Below are 20,916 nucleotides of genomic sequence, written 5' to 3'. Positions count from 1 at the left end.
GCACACCCCTCTCCACCCGGGCGTGGCTTCCCTGTAAGCTGGGTGGCTTTTTCTGTGGGCAAGGCTGGTGATGGCTAAGAGTGACCCATGTCCCGTCTGCTGGCAACAGAAAGGCCACACCTGGCAGCACCACCGGAAACCACAGAGGCTGAGGGGCTCGTGCAGGGCTAGGCTCTGTGGGGCTGGAGCCCTCCCTGCCCCCGGGCTTGGCACGGCTGGTGTCCCCTCTGCCGTTCGTCCCAAACCAGACGGCCCCATGCTCAGCGGGGCGACTGCCTGTGGGCAAGTGGGCGGCCTGGGCTGTCCCCAGCAGTGCCCACTACCCTCAGGGAGGCCTCCTGGACACCCACCTCTCCACACCACCTGCTTCTTCTTCCAGCTCCATTGCCCACCCTCAGCCCCAACCCAGTGGCTCCGGGGATGCTCCCAGAGGCTCTGATCACGGTGTTTCTTTCTACTGCAGCCATCACCACTGACACAAGTCGTCTCGGGGAACTTTAATGAAAGTGGCAGCTGTCCTTTCCCCTGTGGTGGTACAGACACGGCCGAGCTCAAACTCAGACATGTGGCTGCGGAGAGACTGCCTGCCACCTGCAGCCCGAGGCTGGGCTGCCCTCTGCTCAGGCTCCAGACCCAGACCTAGGGCCCAGACGGCAAGGCATCACTTCTCGTTGCCAAGTCCAGCGGCTGAGCCTTGTGGAAGGTCACGTCTGGCCTCCAGGTAATCACCTGCCCACCGGCTTTGCCGACCCTCAGGCCTGAGTGTCAGACGGACGACAGGGGCGCCCAGCGACCCAAAGCGACCACCACCACTGAGGCTCGGCAAAGGAGTGCTTTGACAGCTGAACAAGAAAGAGTGGTCGTTCCATCACTAAACACCACGCATCCTACATAAATAAAAAGCAAATAGAGGAAGGAGATGCGGGGAGGGAACGAAAATTGGCACAGACACTGAGAGATTGCTTTCCAGTTTCAATGCGACAGACGCAAATCATGAGACTCCAGGGAAAAAGAAACCGGGGCCAGGTCTAGCTTTTCTAAGTAAAGCGTGTTCCCCCTGCAGGGCCAGACGGGGATGGGAAGCCAGGCCAGAAGAGGCCAGGGACTGGAGGACCGGGAAACCCATGGATCCCAGAGATGTGCAAAGCACAGAGGACCCTGCTCCCCCCCCCCACATCCCCCAGGAGAGCAGCGCTGCTTTAAAACGGTGGGTCTGCTCTCCTCACAAGAAAAAAGTACAACTAAATAAATACAGTATGCAGACTTAAGACCTTCGAGTGACTTCTTTTTCTGTCCCTGCCTCCGCAGGTCCGTGAGCAGAGGGTAGAGTTGGGGGGGCACGTGGCCCCCTGTGTGCCGTGACCTCGGGCAGGAGCAGCCCGCTGACACACCAGCTGAGCCTTCCCACCCCGCCAGGGACATGGGAAGGGTCTTGGACAGTGCTACCTGTTACTGGTCTAATCGCGTGACAAGCAAACGCCTTTTCCTGAGTGATGCCACCGCTTCCCTCCTCCGGTTCAGCTACATCCTCTCTTCCTGCAAGTCCAGCATGGAAGTTTCTTCTCTCCTCGCCCTCATCCCTTTTTTGAAAAAAGTGATGCAATTCTTCACAGACTTGTTTCTTCAAAATACTTAGTGGTTTCCCCAGTTCTCTTTCCTCTAAGTCAGATGGTCAGGAGGGTTACCAGGCGCATGCTGGCTTCCGCACAGGTGTGTGGAGCGTGGGGGGCTCTGTCCTTCCACCTGCTTCGGGATGGGAGCCCCTACCCTCGGCCCAGCCTGTTCCTAATTCCCCCCCAACCCCAATTCCAAATGCTCAGGAGACTTCAGAAGTGGCTCCTGCTGGAAACAGAGCTGGCGCTTAGAGGAAGACGAGATGCCGCTGGGACATAGATTGTCCACAGAGTACATTCTAATATCTTATTAGGAATCTGAATCTGTTAGGAAAAAAATTAGAAACTATGTATAAAACTTAAAAATATTCAAGTATCAAAAGGCTATTCAGATCAAAGTTTAAAACAAGCTGTCGGTAAGCTGCCGCCGCCCAGAGGAAAACTTTACAAAAGTTTGCTGAGTGTGTGTAGCAAAGAGCGAGGAATGAAGCGATCTGGGGGGGGGGGGGGGGGGGGGGCGGGACACGATTAGGGGAAGGGAGATTTGGGGGTAGATGGGCCACAGGCCGGAGGAGGCCAGAGATCAAGGCCTTTCTGAGCTGATGAGGAGAGGGCGTGCCCGGTGGGGTAGTCGGGATGGTGAACAGGATCACTCTCCCTAGACAACCAGCCATAAAGTGCGCAGCCTGGGCCTCCCTCCCCTGGTGTCCGGTCCTGGACTTTACGCAGCTCCGCAGGGAGCTGCCTTCCGAGGGGCACGTGATCAGCAAAAACAAAGCAACAGGATAGAACAGGAAGAAGACCCATTTCTGCACAAATCCTTCTAGAAAGAAAGAAGAAAGGAGGTGAAAGGGGTCAAGCGCTACACAGCGTAGATTTAGCTTTTCAAACCTGTTACAAACAGGAGTCGAATTTCTAAGTCTGGGAAATCGAAACGCCCCCACCCACGCTGGACAGGGCCTGGCCCCTGGGCACGAAGCAGCAGCAGTATTTATTCAAGACACGATACCAAGGGAATCTGCTCCTGTTCCCTTCTCCCTGGAGAGGGTGCATCTCGACAGGTGATCCAGTAGAAATCTTTAAACTCTCATAAGTTAAATGTGTAAATACCACTCCCTTTGCCTGGTCCCGCCCAGGCCCGTGACCGGAGACACGAGGGCTGGCTTGGGGCGCCCTCTGGTGGCGGCGTAGAAAACCACAGTCTGAGGCCAGCCCAGAGTTCCCAGGCCCCACCGAAGGTGGGCCTGGAACTGCCCAGGCCACTTGGCCTTTTGCCTTGGGTAGTTGTCTCTTGGCAGCAACCTGGCCCTGGGGGGTGGCCTAATGACTCCTCTAGAAGGTTGGGTTCCTGCTCTGTGGATAGCCCGTTTCCCTAGGAGGTTCCCAGGCCGTTCTGCCGCCATTTTGGAGGTGGAGTTGGGCCTTTAGACTTCGGTGGAGAAGAGGATGCTCTGTCTCTTGCTGTCTGGGGCAGGAATGGCCTCCAGTTGCAGGAAGTACAGCAGCACCTGGACCTGCCGGGCAGAGCAGGAGGGGACAGCGGCTCAGAGAAGAGGCCTTTCCAGCAGAGCCCCGAGGGCCCTGCTGGTGACACAAGCCTCTCATAGCAAGAGATCTGGTTGCCCCTGGAGGACGGCCAGGTGGGGCGGGCCCTGAGAAACCCCACAAAGGTACAGAGGAGAAAGCGGTGGCCTGGGTCCTCCCCACTCCTCCCTGCCTCGTGGCCCTGGACAAGTCCCTCTCTAAACCTTGGACACCCACCCTGCACAACTCGGTGGGAACCACCGGCAGGACGCAGGGAGGGGTAGACAGAGGCCACCTGCGTAAGGCCGGGTGGCAAGGGCCATCGTACCTGGGACATGACCTCCAGGGACCAGCTGTCGGTCATGGAGATGGGTTGGCTGGGGTTGGGGGGGAGCTTGCTCTCCTTGTCCGAGGGCCGGAGCAGCGTGGGGCCGAACACCGTGGCGAGGTTGTGCAGGGACATCTTGTTCACTGTCTCCTTTTCTGCCACCCTGCGGAGGGCCGAGGCAGAAGAGCGGGTGCTGCTGTGACACCACCTTGAGGATGGACGTGGGCAGGGACCCAGGCCACCCCGGGAGGAAGGGCTCAGCCCCAGCTGTGCAGAAAGCAGACCCCACCCTGGCTCTTCTGGGTCAGAGGGGCCCGGGACGAAGAGTGCTCAAGGCCACCAGGTGGAGGGGCCGGTTCTGGGATGGATGGGGGGCGGTGGTGGTGGTGATCTGAGCACACCACTCGCCGTGGCAGAGCGGGATGGGGGTGGCAGTGGCTCTGGTACCCAGAGGGGACAACCACAGACCGGGGCAGGTGTAGAGAGAAGGCCCTGGGTGCCGGGGAGTCTGACACCGGGGAGACAGTGGAGCACGGAGGACCCCCCCCATTGCTGCCTTTGGGGGTCCCGGAGCCCTGAGCCTCCACATAGGAGCTGGGGTTACCTTTTCAGGTGGTCCAGAAGGAAGAGGAATGTCAGGAGGTTGGCCTCCGGGAGTGACAGCAGCAGGTTAAGCATGCAGCTCTCCTTTGCCACGGGGTCTGAGAGAGCTGCAGGGGGCGCGGAGCGGTTACTTCTCAGGGTCACAAGCATGGGCTGGAGGCCTCTCCCAGGGCCCGTGTTGGAGGACACAGGACAGCCCAGGGCCGTCACCGTCCTGCCTCACAGCACTGGCCCCCACTGAGGATGCTGTAGTGGGAGCTGGGGTGGGGAGCTAGCCACCCTGGACGCCTTTTCTGAATCTCAAAGGGGTCAACAGCACCAAAGGGACCAGCGGCAGGAGGCGCCGGGCACAGCTGCCCTCCTGGCACACTCGGCCGTTCCCGCCTCCTGTTCGGAAGAGCCCAAGGCAGGGGAAGCCGGGAGGAAGCAGGAAGAGTGACAAGCAGGAGGGCCGTGAGGCCCCCAGGCCCCCTCATCACATCACCCTGTGCACCCAGGGGGCCAGGTCCTCTGTTGAACGGCCCTGGAGGGGGCCCATGCACCAGCGCCCCCCACCCTCCAGGTGGACTGGGGGTCAGGTCGGGCTTGAAGCCCTGCTTGACGGGGCCAGGACCTGGGGTAGATGAGGAGGACAGTGGCCTCCAGGACCCCGCACCCAGGCGTGTCCACAGCAGCGCCAGCTGCTGCAGCCTCTCGGGCGACTTGGAGGGACCGGGACAGCGGGCAGTCCGCTGAGGATGGGCAGAGGCCTCTCGGGACCGGCTTGGTCCTCGGTCCCCCGCCACACGCAGGGTTTGGGCTGAAACTCGGGCTCCCTCACCTCGCCCCTGACCCCCCTCACTCACCGATGCCCTCGGCGAAGTTGGGGTAGAACTCGTCGGTAAAGAGGGGCTCAGGCAGCTCTCGGAAGTAGAGCTTCAGCGTCCCGGCAATGGCGTTCACGTCCATCTCGCTCATCATCACCGACACATCCTTGTTGTCTGCAGAGAGCACAGACGTAGAACAAGGCCCACAGTGGACCCCGAGTCGCTTCTACCCTCTGAGCCACAGGCCGGGCCCATGCTGGCCACCCAAAGGGAGCTGTAACTGTGGCTGGGCCCACACGTCCAGGGCTCCAGGCCAGGCCGAAGTCCCGGCTCTGCCCTCTTCCACTTCCAGGACCCTCTGGGGTCTCGTGTCCTTATCTGGCAATTGGGGCAGTTCCACCGGCTTCTCTGCAGCCAGATGCACTGACCCCTGGGCTTCGGTTGGCACCTCTTTTCCACTCCCGGCCGGGGGCAAGCAGGCGGAGCCCTGGTGCAAGATGGGGCCGCCCCCATGGAAGCCCCTGGTCCAGCTCCACAAGAGCCATGCCCGTGTGGTCAGGACGGGTTAAGAACTGGCTTGTGCAGAACCTCCTCCCACAGTGCCATTTCCCTCTCGTTGTAACATAAACGGGCACGCCGGGATCTCGGCTTGGGCACTGTGCCCACACCACCATCCCACACTGCCCAGCCCGACACTCACTGACGTCAAAAGCCGCCTTCAGTGCCTGGATGTCGGTGGCCACTCCGGACACGCGGTAGATGCCCACTTCCTCCATGCCCCGGCGTTCGATCTCCTCCACGCACTGGCGCACGATGTAGGGCACCTTGGAACGCTCCCTCCTGCAGGGGAGGGGATGCCCTCAGTGCCTGGCAGCCCTGGCTCGGGCCGCAGTGGGGCTGATCCCCGCACCTCTCTGCACACCTGCAGCACCCAGGTTTGGGCACACCCAGAGCCTTCTGTGTGTTCTCTCTCTGTTCTGAGATCTCACGATTATCACTGCTTATATCTTATCGGGGCCTTTCCAACAGCCCCAGATGGCTGGACACCCTACAAGTCACACACGACCTTTGAGGGACAGTCAGGAGGCTTTTCTAACTGAGGTCAGCCACTGGAAGTCAGTTAAAAGATCCCAGGCCCTGGGTTAACAGGTGACTGCAAGGGTCCTGGAAAGCGGTCTGGTCTCCGAGTCGGGTCAGGGGACCCGGTCTCAGCCCTGCCCCCTACCTGCTGTGCGAGAGGAAAATCCTGACCCCTTCAGGCCTGGGGCAGAGGTGAGCCCTAAGCCCGGCAGGCAGCCGGGCCAGAGGACCAACTCCATGGGGCTGCCTCACACCAGTGCTCAGACTCCTGTGATTCTAACACTTTTCTCTTCCACATCTTAACAACGGACAATTCCAGTAGCTCCAGGCAGGACACCGGGGTAAGAGCACTTCAAACACAGGAGACTTGCCGTCTGGAGGGTCAGCTTCAGTCTAGTTTAGTGACTGCATATGCAGGAGCCCGGCAAAGCTCTGTCCCTAGACACTCTGACAAGCAGCGCTTCTCTGGGGCACCTGCTGACAGTGCTCTCTGCTCCCGCCCTGAGCCACCCGGAGGTGCTGGGGTGCAGCCGGGAGCAGGGAGCAGTGTTTGGACACAAAAGGTGTCCAGGGAGCGTCTGACGCAGGTCGCTGCCTGACGACCAGCGAGGTCAGGGCCCGGCCAGATTCCAAATCGGGGAAGCGAATGGATTCTGGCAGCAGGCGGCCTGTGTCCCTGAGAACTGCCCTCAAACCTACACACAAGCTTCTCCTGGCAACGGACCCGTGACAAAGGGGCAGCGTTTCCATCATTGAACAGGAGGCCTGATCGTGACAAATTCCGAGTGAGGGAAGAAAACCCTGTCGAGCGCAGCTCCGCGGGCAGCACAGGACGGGGGTGGGGCGCCTCTGAGCTTACGGGGACACCTTTCATGGTAAACATGGAGCACAGTGCTCCAAGGGCCTGGGAGGCGTCCCCGTGCAGTGACTGTGCACAGAGTAGGAGACCCACACCTGCTCTTTCCTCCAGAAACACCTGGGGAGGGGGTGCCCTTAGGGACAAGAGACGCATGAGCCCCAACCCCTCACCACTCACTTGGTGACCACGGCGATCTTGACTCCGAAGACGCCTGTCTGTTTTCGGGAAGGCATCCTTTTCAAGCTGAACTCTCTGCTGGTGAACTTGACTGACAGCTTCACTTCAATCTGCAGGTGGAGGGGGCATGACCCTCTCACCCTCCTGGTCCTCACAGCCTGTGTTTCCAGGGGCCCCGGGATCTCAGCAATTCTATCCACCCCCCCACCGGGGTGAGCAGGGTAAGGTCCAGGTGTGGGGTGGCCCCTAGTCCAACTCAGCAAGAGCCAGGAATGGTCAGGGTGATCTAAGGACCAGCTTCTGCAGAACCTCCCCCAACGACCCCATTGCTTCTCTTTCTTATATAATTCTAACAACAATAACAAAACACTAGAGAAAAAGTATAGAGAATAATATAACAAAAAGATGAATTATCTATCAAATGGTAACATTTCGTCCTACATGCCCAGACTTTTTTTGGTGTGTGGTAGTAGTTTTTCTTTTTAAGGTCTAAATCCTTCTGGGGCAGAGTGGCATGGACATTTATACACTACCAAACGTAAAATAGACAGCTAGTGGGAAGCAGCCGCATAGCACAGGGAGATCAGCTCGGTGCTTTGTGACCACCTAGAGGGGTGGGATAGGGAGGATGGGAGGGAGGGAGACGCAAGAGGGAGGAGATATGGGGATATATGTATATGTATAACTGATTCACTTTGTTATACAGCAGAAACTAACACACCATTGTAAAGCAATCATACTCCAATAAAGATGTTAAAAAAAAATCCTTCTGGGGAACTGAAGGCTAATCAGGGGTCTTAGTTTCTACGGGCAGACCCCAGGGTCAAGGCCCTGTCTGTCCCCATGATGCCACTGGATTGCCATTTGAGGAGGGATGCTCAGTGCCTGGCGGGTGACTGCACTCCAGCCACCAGGCGGACTCCTGCCTGCACACAGCGATTCTGCCCCACAGTGCCTCTGCCTCCTCCAGCCACATTCCCCCTGAGACACCGGCTCAGGCTCAGCCTCCTTCTGACTGTTTTGGAAGAGACTGGGACCACCCCAGCCTTCAGCAAGAAGCGGGTGCCAACACAGCCCCATGGGTACATACCCCATTCATGGCGATGATGGTCCGCTGCCAGTCTCTGTCCTGCAGGGCCTGGGGGTCCAGCTGAAAGCAAGGGGCCATGATTATCAGATGCCCTGGGGTCTGTGCAGAGGCCTGCCGGGCAGCGGCCCAAGCCCGCTACTTCTCCATGTCTAAGTCGAATCGGAGCCAGACCTTGGCCAGCACCGCTATCCAGAGACCAAGAGGAGTCCTGAGAGAGGAGAGGACCTGCTAGAAGCCCCCGGCACCTCAGAGCCCTCCTGCCCCCAGACCTTTGCTGCCTGTAGCCCAGGCTTGCCCCCGGGATGAGTCAGCAACAGCTCGGGGACTGTACCCTGCTCCTCCGGTCCCTTCCCAATGGGAGCTAACATCAGTGCTGGCAGCCCTGCCGTCCTGCTCCCTGCCCCCACCTCCGGCATCAGAGGTGCTTCATGCGGCTCGGAGGAGGCTGAACAGTTGATTTAAACACACTTTGGGAAGCCCGATTTCAAAAGCATCTTCCTGGGGGTGTGTCATCCAAGAGCTGGGGACACTGCCCCGAGCTCTGGCTGTGGGAGCCTGTGCAGGCGGGGTCTCCAGTCCAGGCCGGGCCCATGGCTCAGAGTCAGGCCCAGAAGGACCCGGAGCCCAGCTCCAAATCATGCCACTGGCGAGGGGCTGGACAAAGGCTCCCTGCAGCCCCTCTCGCTTCTCTCCCATAGAGCGCTGTCTGAGCGCCGGTCCTCGGCACCCTGCTGTTTAGTGTCACCTGACTGTGCGGCTGTAAGATGCCCTGACCTTCCTGGTCAGGCTGCGTGTCCCCTGTCCACAAGGGCACCATTTCCCCTGTTCTGGGGAGCGCATGTTCTATACCAGCGGGTTGGGCTGGACGAATAAGCACCTGGGAGCTCTTGTTAAAGAAATACCTCCCCAGTCTCCGCAGAATTGACAGCAGCACAACCAAAACCTGCCCAGGTGATTCTGCTATGAAGCGAGGCCAGGGAGCCACCACAGAACCTGGCACTCCTTGCACGGTGCCCCGGGATTTCATCGCTTGCTTTGGGTGATGGTTCATTTCTGCTACTAGAAAGTTGCTTAAGAGCAGGACCACACTTCCTGAGTGCTGCACACGCGTGCACCCCACCCCAACACATGGCGGTACTGCGCACAGCGTGCTCAGGACAGCCATCGCCTGTTTATCCACTACAAGGGACCCGAGAGGAGACAGCCACCTGGGCCGTGTGCAGGAGACGCAGCTGGAAAGCGAGGCCCCGAAGCCCTACCTCTCAGGTGTGTGCACCCAGGCCCTCCCCCTGCCCCCGCTCGGCACAGAGGTCATCACAGGTACTCCTGGGGGTGAGCCTTCCTCACCTCCCCTCTAGATCCTACTGGGTACCATTCGCAAGGATCTGAAATGCATGGACAGACTGACACAGACAAACAGAGGGAGGCAGAGCATCTCCCTCCTGGGCCGTGTGGTGACAGGTTCTCCTCCTCTTCCAGGAGGGTCTCGGGGGCCACACTCCTGGGCTGTGGGGACCCCACCCTGAGGGGCAGGTCTGTGAGCAGAGAGCAGTCACAGAACACTCCCACATGGTGCTTCCCGACACCCAGCTGGGGTCACACCTCCTCTGGGGGAGGGTGCGTGCAGGGGGGTGACACCAGGGCCCTCACAGCTCTGGGGCCAGTGGAGCTCCCAGCTCTCAACCAGACCAGGTGTGGCGGGAGGGAAGGACGCGCACTGCTGGTCCCTCACCCCCAGCTCCCATGTCCTGGCCGCCCAGGAAGGAAGGGGGCAGGCATGGTTCTTCCTACTCCCAAGGAAAGGGACGGTTTCCCTCCACATCTGGCAGTTGTAAATAGGGAGACACGGCAGCAGAAAGATACCTTTCCTTTCCCTCCAAAGAACGGTAATCACTAAGCCCCTCTCCCCTCTCCTCTTCCCAGGACAGAGACTGGCACACACAGCCCAGCCCCAGCCGACCAGGAGAGGGACAGGGAGGGGAACAGAGCCCGACACCGGGCGGCAGGGACCCTGCCTGGCACCACCCACCCCGGAATCCCCGGCCCACCCGCAGGCCCACCTTGCTCTTGAACACGAGGCTTCGGATGTGTGTCCACAGGGCGGTGCCGCAAGCACATAGGTGCTTTTCGACAGAGGCCACCCGTCTCCGGCCTGCCCGGCTGGGGTGGAGGTACCGCAGGAAGCCCTGCAGGGCGGCTGCACATGGCGTCTCTCGCATCCTCAGCTCTGCTGCTCGAGGGGCTGGCAGCAGGGCGGGGGTGTGATGGACAGAAGCGCAATGGACAGGAGCGTGGCAGGGCAGGAGCGCGATGGGCAGCAGTGTGGCGAGCTCCCGGCCTCCTCTGCCTTTTGACCAGGCTTCTCGGGAAGCCCCGCCTCTGCAGTCTAGCCAAGGTAAAAGTTTCCCATCACCCCTGAGTTCTACTTTTTGTTTGTATGGGAAAAACACCCCCACCAGCAGCCTATTGGTTTTGGGAATTCCGATGCGTCACTATTTTCTCCAAAGCCCAGAAAAGCCAAGCTTCCTTCTCAAGTGGCTGGTTTCCTGTCGGTGACTTTGGAGGCGCTGAGTAACCCGTGTCTGCCCGGCTAGTCTGCCTCAGGGCAGACGTGCTCAGGGGACACCCCCCCCCACCTCCCCGCAGCCAGTGACCCCATCACGGCAGGCACTGCCGGGGCTGGACTCAGGTGGGAGAACATCCCACAGCCCCCAGAGCACAGCCGGTTGGCCCAGTGACAAGGGGGTTTGGTGCCACCATCCACCCCCGGCACCGACATCCAGCCCCACCTCCACCGGGCCCCAGAGGCCGGGGCGCGCACTAGCCCCCAGAGTGCAGACCTGGGCCACGGCGCTGCCCGGGAGGCTCCAGTGGGAAGACGGTCCTGAGGCTGGCTCGGCTCCAACAAACAGAGCGTGCTGAGCAAAGTGGAAGCAGCATGAGAATAACACAACGGTGAGGCCGTGCCTCGGTTCCGTCCAGCCCCAAACAACACTCAAGGCTGGCGCGCTCTGTCCTGGGCTATTGAAAGCACAGGAAAGTAAACAAGTGGGGACCATGGGGGGGAGAGGGCCGGAAAACGGCAGTCGAGGGAAAACCCAGGGCCGCTGTCGGGATCTCAGCACGGAATGCGCCAACTGCTCAGAGACAGGGCCTGGGTGGGCACAGGGCCTGCTCACGCCTGTCTTCCCAGGAGGAAGGTCCAGGTCCCCGTTTCTCTCTCCTAGGGCTGGGCAAGGGGGGCCTCCGAGAAACAAATGTGGGCGGTAAGCCTGGTGGACGGTTGTCCCAAGGTCTGCCTGGAAGACGGTCCTTTGCGACCAGCCAGGGAGGCGGTGAGGATGGGGCAGGCGCTGAGGACCAGGCACTGCCCTGCCTGCTCTGTAGCAGACACGGTCAAACGGGTCACCGACAGACAACCCCGGGGCATCTTCTCACCCACCCCAGCTTGGGCGGTGGCAGGACCGAACTGTCCAAAATGGAAATGCTGCTCCCTCCTCACCAGCCTCATTGGAGACTGTAGTTTCCTCCGGGAAACTGTCAACATCCAGGATGGTCCAGCGGGGCCTCCCCAGCCCTCCCGACTGAGCCCCACGTGTCTGCACTGTAACCCACTCCCTGGAGTGGTCCCTAAGAGGGGACCAGAGACTCCCCCCAGGAGGGGAATCTGCTCTCCCGCTTCTCCTCTCACTCGTCTATTCTTGGGAGCTCTATTCTCTCCATCTTTAACTCCTTCCTGCCCTTCCCTAACCCCAACCAGGCCACAGCATCACCCAAAAAGACAAAGGACAGTGCCAATCAAAAAGACAGATGGTAACAAGGGTCAGGGAGAATGTGGAGAAACAGGAGCCCTCGGACACCACCACGGGGACGTGAGCTGCTGTGGCCTTTCTGGAAAAGCAGGGCAGCTCCTCACAAAGTTAACCTTGGCTGCCTGACCTGGCAATTCCCCTCATGGGTCTCCACACAGGAAGGAGGAAAACATCTGTTAACACACAGACCGTGCACACATTCGTGGAGCAGTAACCGTCACAAGCCCAAGCTGGAGACGACCCAAGTATCCAGCAACTGGCGACCAGATGGATAAACAAAACGTGGTGAGCGGATACACGGATGAGATGTGGTCCAGCCAAAAAAGGAATAAGGTAAACGCTCTATGACGCGGGTGACCCTCAAAAACATTTTGCTAAGTGGAGGAAGCCAGTCAGGAAGACCACGTCATGGAGTATGGTTCTGTTTATAGGAAACACGCAGAATGAGCAAATCTATAGACAAAAAGCGGGTCAGCCCGGGCCTGGGGGTGGGAACAGGGCAAGGGTTTTGGGTGGATGGAAACATTCTCAAACAGGATTGTTGGTGACGGTTGTACAATGCTGTAAGTTACTGAAGATCATTGACTTACCTACTTTAAAGGGATGCATTGCATGGTATGTCAGTTAACGAAGAAAAGAAACTGGGCCCCAAACCGGACCACAAGAGAGCCAAGGAGGGACTGGGTCCCAGCACCACTCTCCCCACGGTGGCAGAGATATGCTTCTTCAGGACAAATCCCAGGGAACCCGTACAAGGATGTGCTCTTGTGGCTTTACATGTTCACAACTTTTACAGTTGAACATCTAAAATCCTCCTCAAATGTTCGTAAAAAACAATCACCACCCATTTTACAACACAGTCTCACCCCATTCATCTCTGACCCCCCACAGCACCTCCATCCCCATGCGCACAAGTGGCCCTGGCACGGTGAACGGCCATGTGGACGGAACGTGGATGGTCCTGAGATGATCCTGATGGCAGGTGCGACTCGGGGACTTTGTGACAGGATCAGCCGCCCCCTCCCCATCTCCCTCCTGCCCGACGGGTCTCCAGGGCTCTTATCCACACTTTGGTTGGTGTGTATCTCTCCTGCTAGAATGCAAGCGCCCTGAGGACAGGGCCTTCTCTGTTTCATTCACTGTGGTATCTCTGTGCCCACACATACATGCATATGATATGTAATGTAAACGTGTACATACACAGTGTTGTGCAACCATCCCCAATGTCCATCTCCAGAACCTGCTCATCTTCCCAAACAGAAACGGCCTCATTAAGCAATAACTCTGCCCACCCCACCCCCACCCCCACAGTGGCCTCTATTCTACTTTCTGCCTCCATGAATTTGACTGCCCTGGGTACCTCATTCAAGTGGAATCAGACAGTATTTGTCCTTTTGTGACTGGCTTATTTCACTGAGCAGAAGGTCCTCAAGGTTCATCCACGTAGTGTGTCAGAACATCCTTCCCTTTTTATGGCTGCATACCATTCCACAGTATGGTCGCGCCACAGTTTGTTTATCTACTCACCAGCAGCTGGTAGATGCTTGGGTTCTTTCCAGTTTGAGGCTGTCATGGGCTGTGCTGCTGAGAACATGTGTGTACAAGTCTTGGTGGTGCCTCCACATCTGGTGATGTTGCCAGGCACTCCCCTGGGCTCCCGGGGCACAATGGCCCAGAACTGGTGGTCGAATGGGGAGACTGACTGAGAGTGGGTATACCTCACAGCTTGGTGATGGCTGGAGTGTGGGTGCCAGGACGCCCCAAAAGGGGCACAGTTGGACCCCCTGGCCCATACCCAGTCCGGGTACAAGCTTCCCGGCTGAAGGAGAAGTCTGGGAAACCGTGTCCCACCCTGAGCCGGCCCAGAGCTGTAGTCTCAAATAAAGTGAGGGTCAAACCAGACACCCGAGGCCCCAGTCTCACCCGTGAGGCTCACGTGAGACATAAAACATTAAAAAAAAAAAATCACTTCTGATGCTCCCATCAGAACCTGAGCTGTGAGCTGAGCAAGACACACACAAGAGCAAGGCAAATGGGAGCAGACGAAATTCCAGGATGTGATAGCAAGTTACCCTCTGCGCAGAAGAGACAGGACACTGCACAGGGAAGTGAGGGAAGGAAAACTGAAGGAAGAAATTCACGATAGCGTGAGGCTCCACTTTCCCTGGGCTTTGCTGACCCTGGTGATGCCCCCCGCTCCCTACCCAGGACATGCTGGGGCACATAGAGCAACTCCTCAGACCACGGCGCCCCGTACATCCCCATGAATCTGGCTGCTCTTGGAGCTTAGGATGTGCTCATCTCCACCCAGGGAACCAGCCCCTGAAGCCCCAGACGCAATGACCCTCAGTGAAGGCGTCTGTCCTGACTCCTCTCTCCTCTGACATAACTGCACCATTGAGGCCACTGGCTGCCCCAGGCAGGGCCTGCTCCGCCTCGAGGCCCATCTGCAGCATCCTCCTTTCTGAGCTCTGGACCGTGAAGCCTGGGGGCAGCTGTCTTCTTGTCCTCGGGCTCCCCGGGGCCTGGCGCATGGAGGCCATCGCTCACTAGGGTGGCACAGCGGGCTCCTGGGGTCTGAGGACGGACAGCTCACTGAGCCTCAGATCTGGCTTGAAGAGGGAGCTCACTGGACCCTCTACACCTGCCCGCAACGACCCTGGGGCCACGTCCCCACTGGACAGCCTGTCCCTCTTCCTTCCTGGTCCCTGGCTGGTGCTCTGAGCTAACCAGCTCACCCACCCTGGGTTCTGGAGGGAGAGTCCCCCACCCTCCTCTCGCGGGGGCTCCATCTCTCGGGGAGGGAAGCGGGACCTGGCAACTCACCCAGGACAGTCACCTGAAGAGCAGGGGCCGAAACCTGAGAGTCCAGCCAGTGGTTCCTGAACCCACCACTCACCGACACCAACAGGGGGGTAAAAACACATGGATCCGGAACCCTAACCTGGGGGACTGGGACCTAGCTCCCCAGATGATACTGACACCTCTGGCCCAGGCAGGTGTGTCCGATTTCCATCCCTGGCCCCTTGGGGCCCGCTGACCCCTGGCTGGCTTCCACTTCTACACGGCGCCCCTCGGACACTCTGGGGTGCTGCACCTTCCCGCCCTCATGGGAAGGGCTCTCCACTCAGCTTCCGAGTTAAGGTGTGTACCTGGGGCAGGGAGCACCTGGGGGATGTAGGCATGCGTCGCTCCCCCAACCCCGCAGCAGGACACGCAGGGCCACACACCCCTCGCACATGGCCCGGCTCGGAAGGCACCTGGATTTACTGGGAAAAGCCCCAACGCAGGAAGACTGGGCCCCGGGAGTCATGGACGCCGTCCCCGAGGTGGACCCTCCACAGAAAAAAGGCATCCGTGGGGGGGAGGGGGAGGGAGAAAGAGGCCTGGCTGGGGTCCCAGGGTGTCGCTGGCATGACCACCCTCCCCTGACTTCCTTCTTTCTTCCTCCTGAGGATCCCGACTCATAAACAAGGTCCCCCCCTGGCCGCCTACAGCCTGAGTCACCAACGTCCCTCCTGCCCCTCTGGGATCCCCCCCGGGGTGATGATGGCTCAAGAGTGGGGTTTCCCACCGTGTCTCCCAGGGAAGCAGAGATGAGGGGGTGGAGCCAAAGCCAGCCTTGTCCACTAGCAACAGTGACGACAAATAATAATAGTAATAGCAGCAGCTGACACTGAAGGCCCCCACGCACAGCTCCACGCCCCCCACCCATTTACAGGTGAGGAAACGAGTTTGGGCGGACACAGCTATGACTCACCCCAGGTCCCAGGAGGTGCAGTGGGGGTGGGGGACTTGACAGTCTCTCCTTGACTCAAATCTACAGGCTTCTCAGGGCTGCCTTCCAACTGCAAGCATCCCTCATTTTTCTGTGCTCTGCAGATACTGTGTTTTTACAAACTGAAGGTTTGTGGCAACCCTGCATTGTTAGATGCTGCTTGGCATATTTCAGCAATAAAGTATTTTTTAATTAAGGTACTTACGTTGTTTTTTCAGACATAATCCTATTGCACACTTAGACTTCAGTACAGTGTAAACATAACCTTTATACACACTGGGAGACCAGAAAATTCCCATGACTCGCTTTACTGCAGTATGTCTGAGGTATGCCTGTAGGTCTTATCCCTGGGGCATGTCCTCAAGAGGCCAATTTTAGCAAGAATCCTGCGAAGTCAGTTTAGCAAGAATCCCCCATCCTCGCTCGATATCTAAGCAACCTCGACATCTGACCAAGCTACTCATTCCCCACCCTCCCCTGGTGATGTCTGATCACCTGGGCCTGTCTTTAGCAAGAATCCCATTAGGTCGGCTTAGCCAGAAACCCCCTTGGCCCTGGTGTTATCTTACTACCACCATTACTGATGTTCTCAGTCATTTTCCATCTGTTCCCTGTCCCCCGGGCGGTAAATTCCCACCTTTCCTTGTTTTCAGAGCTGAGCCCCATCTCTCTCCTATTTCGACAGCCCCCTGGAATGAAGTCCGCATTGCTGGTTTAACAAAGCCATGAACGTATTTTTTAACAGAGTCCACCCCTCCCCCCCTCCCATCTCACATCTGCGTCCTACTGGAAGGAGGACTGTCTGAGGAGCTCAAAGCACCATGGATGGGGAAGCGCAGGCTGGGATCAGACATTGGGAGCAGCAGGGACTCGGGGAGACGCCCCTCACCAGCCCCCTAATCTCATCGCTCACGTCTTCCCCAGATGGGGCAGGCACTCACCTGGTACCCCCTGACTGTCGGAGAACACAAGTGTGAGCATAAGGAAATGTTCTGTTTACATCAAGATGTATCAAGGCAGAGGGTTTCCAAAGACGGCTTGACTCAGTAAAGGAGGAAAATGAGTATCAGTTCTTTCCTCTTTTCCCTCCTGAGACCCTCGGTTACCCAGCGGCAGAGCTTAGAGGCCACAGTTCAAAGCCCACCACCCCTGGGACCCCAGCCGTGGAGGGTGCAGGTGACTGGCGTCAAAGGTTGGAGGAACCGGAGCCAAGAAAAGGAGCCGGGCACCAGCCTGTCAGCTCATCGTAGGCTCTGCAAGGTGCGTGTGGGTGAGGGACGCCGGGGCTGGGGGCAGGTGCAGACACGGAGGGGAGCGGGAGGGAGCAAAGTGAGCCAGCCATCCTCGAGCAGCAGAGGTGACGACTAAGGACCAGAGTGATGACCGGCATGAGGCAGGTGCCTAAACACGGCGGCACTCAAAGGCATCCAGCTCAGGACACTCACGGAACAGCACCGTTTGGGGACTGCCCTAGCGTCCATCGAGAACAAAACGGCCCAGCAGTGAGGATGGAATCCATGGGATTCCACGTAAAGCCAGGAGGGTGGACAAGATCTATGTGGAGACACAAGGCTGGGTCTCAAGATCACTGCGGGGAGTCAATACACATGAGCCGCAAGGCAGTAACTATCGGGCAGCACCCACAGGAGCCACCCGCGCAGCACCCTGTCTGCCAAGCTCACGCAGGGTGGCCCTGGCGGAGGGAGGGACCTGGCTGGCCACGGGTCCCTGGTTGGGACGCCAGAGGTGCGACGACGGATGAATCCTGGCCTGCCTTTCTGCTTTTCTACCCAGAAGCTCAGCTCTAAACCAAGACCCTAAAACTGGCCCAACTGAACCCTGGGCTGACGGGGAGCAAGGAGGGACCATCCCCTTCTCACCCAGGATCGAAGCCACAGGCAGGTCTCAGGTCCAGGACAGCCGCCAAGCGACCCTGGACCAGGAGCCGGCCTTCGTGGACGATCGCCGCCCAAGAGGGGCCACGAGTCCTGCCGCCCTGTTCCCCAACACACACCCCAACCTCAGTGGGCTCACTAGAGTGTCGTCCCGGACTGGTGTCCCCTCACACCCTGGGCCGTCTCCACCTTAGGAGAGCCCAGCCCCAGCTGTCATTGGCTTCCTCTCCCTGTGTCTTTGTCTTGCCGCTGTGGCGCCAGCTGGTGGGTGGGTGAGGGGAGCAGAACAGGGTGATCAGGGGGGCGTTTTTGCTTTCAGACCTGCTCTCAACGCACAGGGGTCCCTGGAGACGCTGAGCCATCAAATTCCCTAACAAGCTTCCAAGGTGGGGAAGCCAGCCAGCTGGAGTGGTGACTCCCAGACTTGCCAAGAGAGACGACGAACTACCCAGGGATGAGTCACCCTTTCTCCTGTCATTCCTGCCGTGAGGATCTTCACTTCCTGCCCCAGGGAAGGGAGGCGGGGCTTCCTGTCCTCTGACTGGCACCTGGAATGTCCAACCACTCCCCCGCCAGGACGCCTCATCCAGGGGTCCCGGGGCACCAGGGGGAGTGGGGAACAGTCAGGGCCCACCTCCAGGGCAGAGCAGGGAGGAACCCGCTTAGCTGGGTCCAGTAAGATGCCCCGTAAAGAAAGAGGGTACCGGGGCTTTCTCCACGGGGGGCAGGAGCGTGCAGTGAGGCTGCAAGAAGTGCCAGGCAGCTGATGCAGCTCCTGTCGCCAAGCGGTGCGAGAGCTGGGGGTGGGGGGTGCTTCCAGGGCCCGGGGAAACTGGGACTGCGGGCCCGAATGGCTTGGACCTGGGACCCCTCTCCGGTTCTGTACAGACACTCCTAGCCCACCAGGGGCTCCTATGACAACTCCAGGGGGGCACCTGTGCCCCAGGAGGGATGCAGCTGCACCCCCTGGAATCTGAGTCTAGAAGCCGGAGAGGGGATGTCAGGCAGGTAGACTCAGACTCTCATGCTTTTCCAAGAAGAGGAAGCTCCTAATTGCCACCTGCAACCCAGGGCACCAACTCAGCGGCGTGCCTGGGGGTCTTCCGGAGGCACGGCAGCCCCACTGGAAAAACAGGTGGATCTGAAATTCCTTTGGGGACAAGATGGGGCATGACAGACGGACAGACAGAGGGGCAGAAAAGGACCCGCGAAGGTGCCAGCCCAGGTCTCCCACGGCAGATGATTCAGAGCCAGGCCTGCCTCACCCCCATCTCAGTGTCCTTGAGTGTCAAGTGGGGAAGAACACAGAGCTTCTGGAGCTGGGGTGAGTGTGTCCGGGGCCGGGGGACGACTACATGGCGGTGGGGGGGGGGCAGACAGGACCCTGCAGGGAGCAGAGGGCGGCAGCCTCACCTGCACCTGGCCCTTCCCCATGATCCTGTCTGCACTCTCGCCGTCCTCCTTGGTGATCTTGCTTTTGTTGTAACACTTCTCGTAGCACAGTATCCTCAAGGTCTGTGAGCCTTCCAGCTCGATCTCAAACTCCTGTGGCCCCGAGAGAGAAGGAAAGCCCCGAGTTAGTTGGGGGGGGCCCGGCGAGTGGGGGTCAGTGCTGCCAGCTGAAGGGGCCTCTGAACCGTGGCTCCTGCACAGATAGCTCCCAAGCTGCCCCGGGAGGCCCCGCGTCGAGACTCTCCTCACTTCCGTCCCACGATGCAGACCCTCGGAAGCCATTTCCCTGTGAGCATCACACCGTGGCCCCGTCTGGATGCTTGTGGAAGCTCTGAGCGCCTCTCAAACGTAAGCCAAGCTCCTTAAGCCAGCATCTCACAGCGTGGTTCTCGCACCACCTACACCAGGAGCTCTGGGGTGCTGGTTACAAACGCAGACACTCTGTGGGCTTTGGGGCATGTGTCCTCGGAGTTTCACCAATTACAAGTGCCCCACTCTGCTGTGTCAATAGTGGGGGGGGGGACAGGGACAGGGGAACATGGAAAATCTCTGTCCTTTCTGCTCACTTTTGCTGTGGACCTAAAACTGCTCTACAAATAAAGCCTATTTGAAAGGGGAAAAAAAAAAAATCGATCCAGGGAGGTGACCTAGGCGAGAGAGGGACCTGGGAGGAAAGAATTCTCCCGCAGACACTCCAAGGTGTCTACTTTCTCCTCCGTCACGCCTGTGAAACCTTCAGTACATGCTGCATTTCACACCAGGGCTTTTGCAGGCATGGGTTCTCGCTGGGGAAGCAGCGGGGAGGGGAGAGCAAATACTTCTGAGCCTGAACGGGGGTAGGGAGGGTGTGTATGCCCAGAATCTGTGCGGCCCTGGATAATCCATGCACACACAGCCAGGGTGGCCGCCGGGTGGCCTGATGCTCTGAAGCTCCCCCGACCCCGTGCTCGGTCCCTCGAGCCCCCAGGGCTGCCTCACACCAGAACCCTCTGCATAGTATCCAGAGCCCTGCCCTTGTCACCTCTGCTGGGTCACGGCCCTCTCGCTCTCCTCAAAGCCTTCTTTGACGGATCCACCTGGCTGTGATCCCCCCTTGTCACAGCAGACGCCAGCCCTTTCCGTACGGGCACCCAGAGCTATAGAGCTACAAGGACCAGGTAGTCCGTTGGCTCCCTGTGCCCCAGTCCTATGGAGGAGGCACAGCTAATAATCACAGGAGTGATGCTGAGAAAAGAGACTGGGGTTCCCTCCCGCCCAGCGAGGCCCCACACACAAGCAGAGCCCCAGCTTCCGGACACTGAGAGGGTCACAGAGCCGAACGCTCATCCCAATTTCTGAGGAAAAATGCCATGGAAACCTCCCAAGGAAACACTGAGCAATTAACAAAGGCCTTAGTAACAAGAAGCCCTTCTAAGTTCTTTTTCCAGATGCTTTGTCAGCAAAAAAAGTTTCTTTGTAACTGGGGGGACGGGAGGGGAGAATTCTCAGGAACATGGAGATAAAATCTCTGACGGGAGGGGAGAATTCTCAGGAACATGGAGATAAGATCTCCATCTCTTGGCATGCCCGGTCCTCCAGGAGATTCCGGGAATGCTGGCACCGTTGCCTGCGGGGAAGCCCCTGGGGTCACACTCTCTCCCTGGAAGATGTTCCTCCCGATCACCCAGAAGTCGGGCCTCACCTCATTCCAGTTGGGCTCAGCCGTGTCCCTGTAGACACGTGTCTTGGCTTTATTTACAAAGTAGCCAAAGGAATCCACCTCCAGGGTGCAGTACAGACCTGCAGGAGAGCGACACAGAGAGGATGACCATGCTTTCCCTTATTACCAATGTTTTTTATAAAAGCAGGTGTCATTTTCTAAATCATAAAAAACAGTCTTGGTTTTATTTTTGTCTTGTT

General features: G+C 58.6%; 1 protein-coding gene across 1 annotated transcript in view; it reads right to left on the bottom strand.

Annotated features, from left to right (window-relative positions):
- Positions 1-482: 482 nt before the first annotated feature.
- Positions 483-20,916, bottom strand: part of BCR (BCR activator of RhoGEF and GTPase) — a 100,290-nt gene continuing 79,856 nt past the window's right edge. The window contains exons 15-23 of the mRNA XM_060028432.1: positions 20,699-20,796; positions 18,979-19,110; positions 8,081-8,140; positions 6,991-7,100; positions 5,575-5,714; positions 4,914-5,048; positions 4,070-4,175; positions 3,466-3,628; positions 483-3,127 (exon numbers count right to left, since the gene is read on the bottom strand). Coding sequence (XP_059884415.1) covers positions 3,038-3,127; positions 3,466-3,628; positions 4,070-4,175; positions 4,914-5,048; positions 5,575-5,714; positions 6,991-7,100; positions 8,081-8,140; positions 18,979-19,110; positions 20,699-20,796 — 1,034 coding nt within the window. The 3' untranslated portion in view covers positions 483-3,037. The remainder of the gene's footprint in view (positions 3,128-3,465; positions 3,629-4,069; positions 4,176-4,913; positions 5,049-5,574; positions 5,715-6,990; positions 7,101-8,080; positions 8,141-18,978; positions 19,111-20,698; positions 20,797-20,916) is intronic.

Source organism: Delphinus delphis, chromosome 13 (assembly GCF_949987515.2).
Source record: "Delphinus delphis chromosome 13, mDelDel1.2, whole genome shotgun sequence".
NCBI classification, from domain to species: Eukaryota; Metazoa; Chordata; class Mammalia; order Artiodactyla; family Delphinidae; genus Delphinus; species Delphinus delphis.
This window is presented reverse-complemented; position numbering and strand designations above follow the sequence as displayed.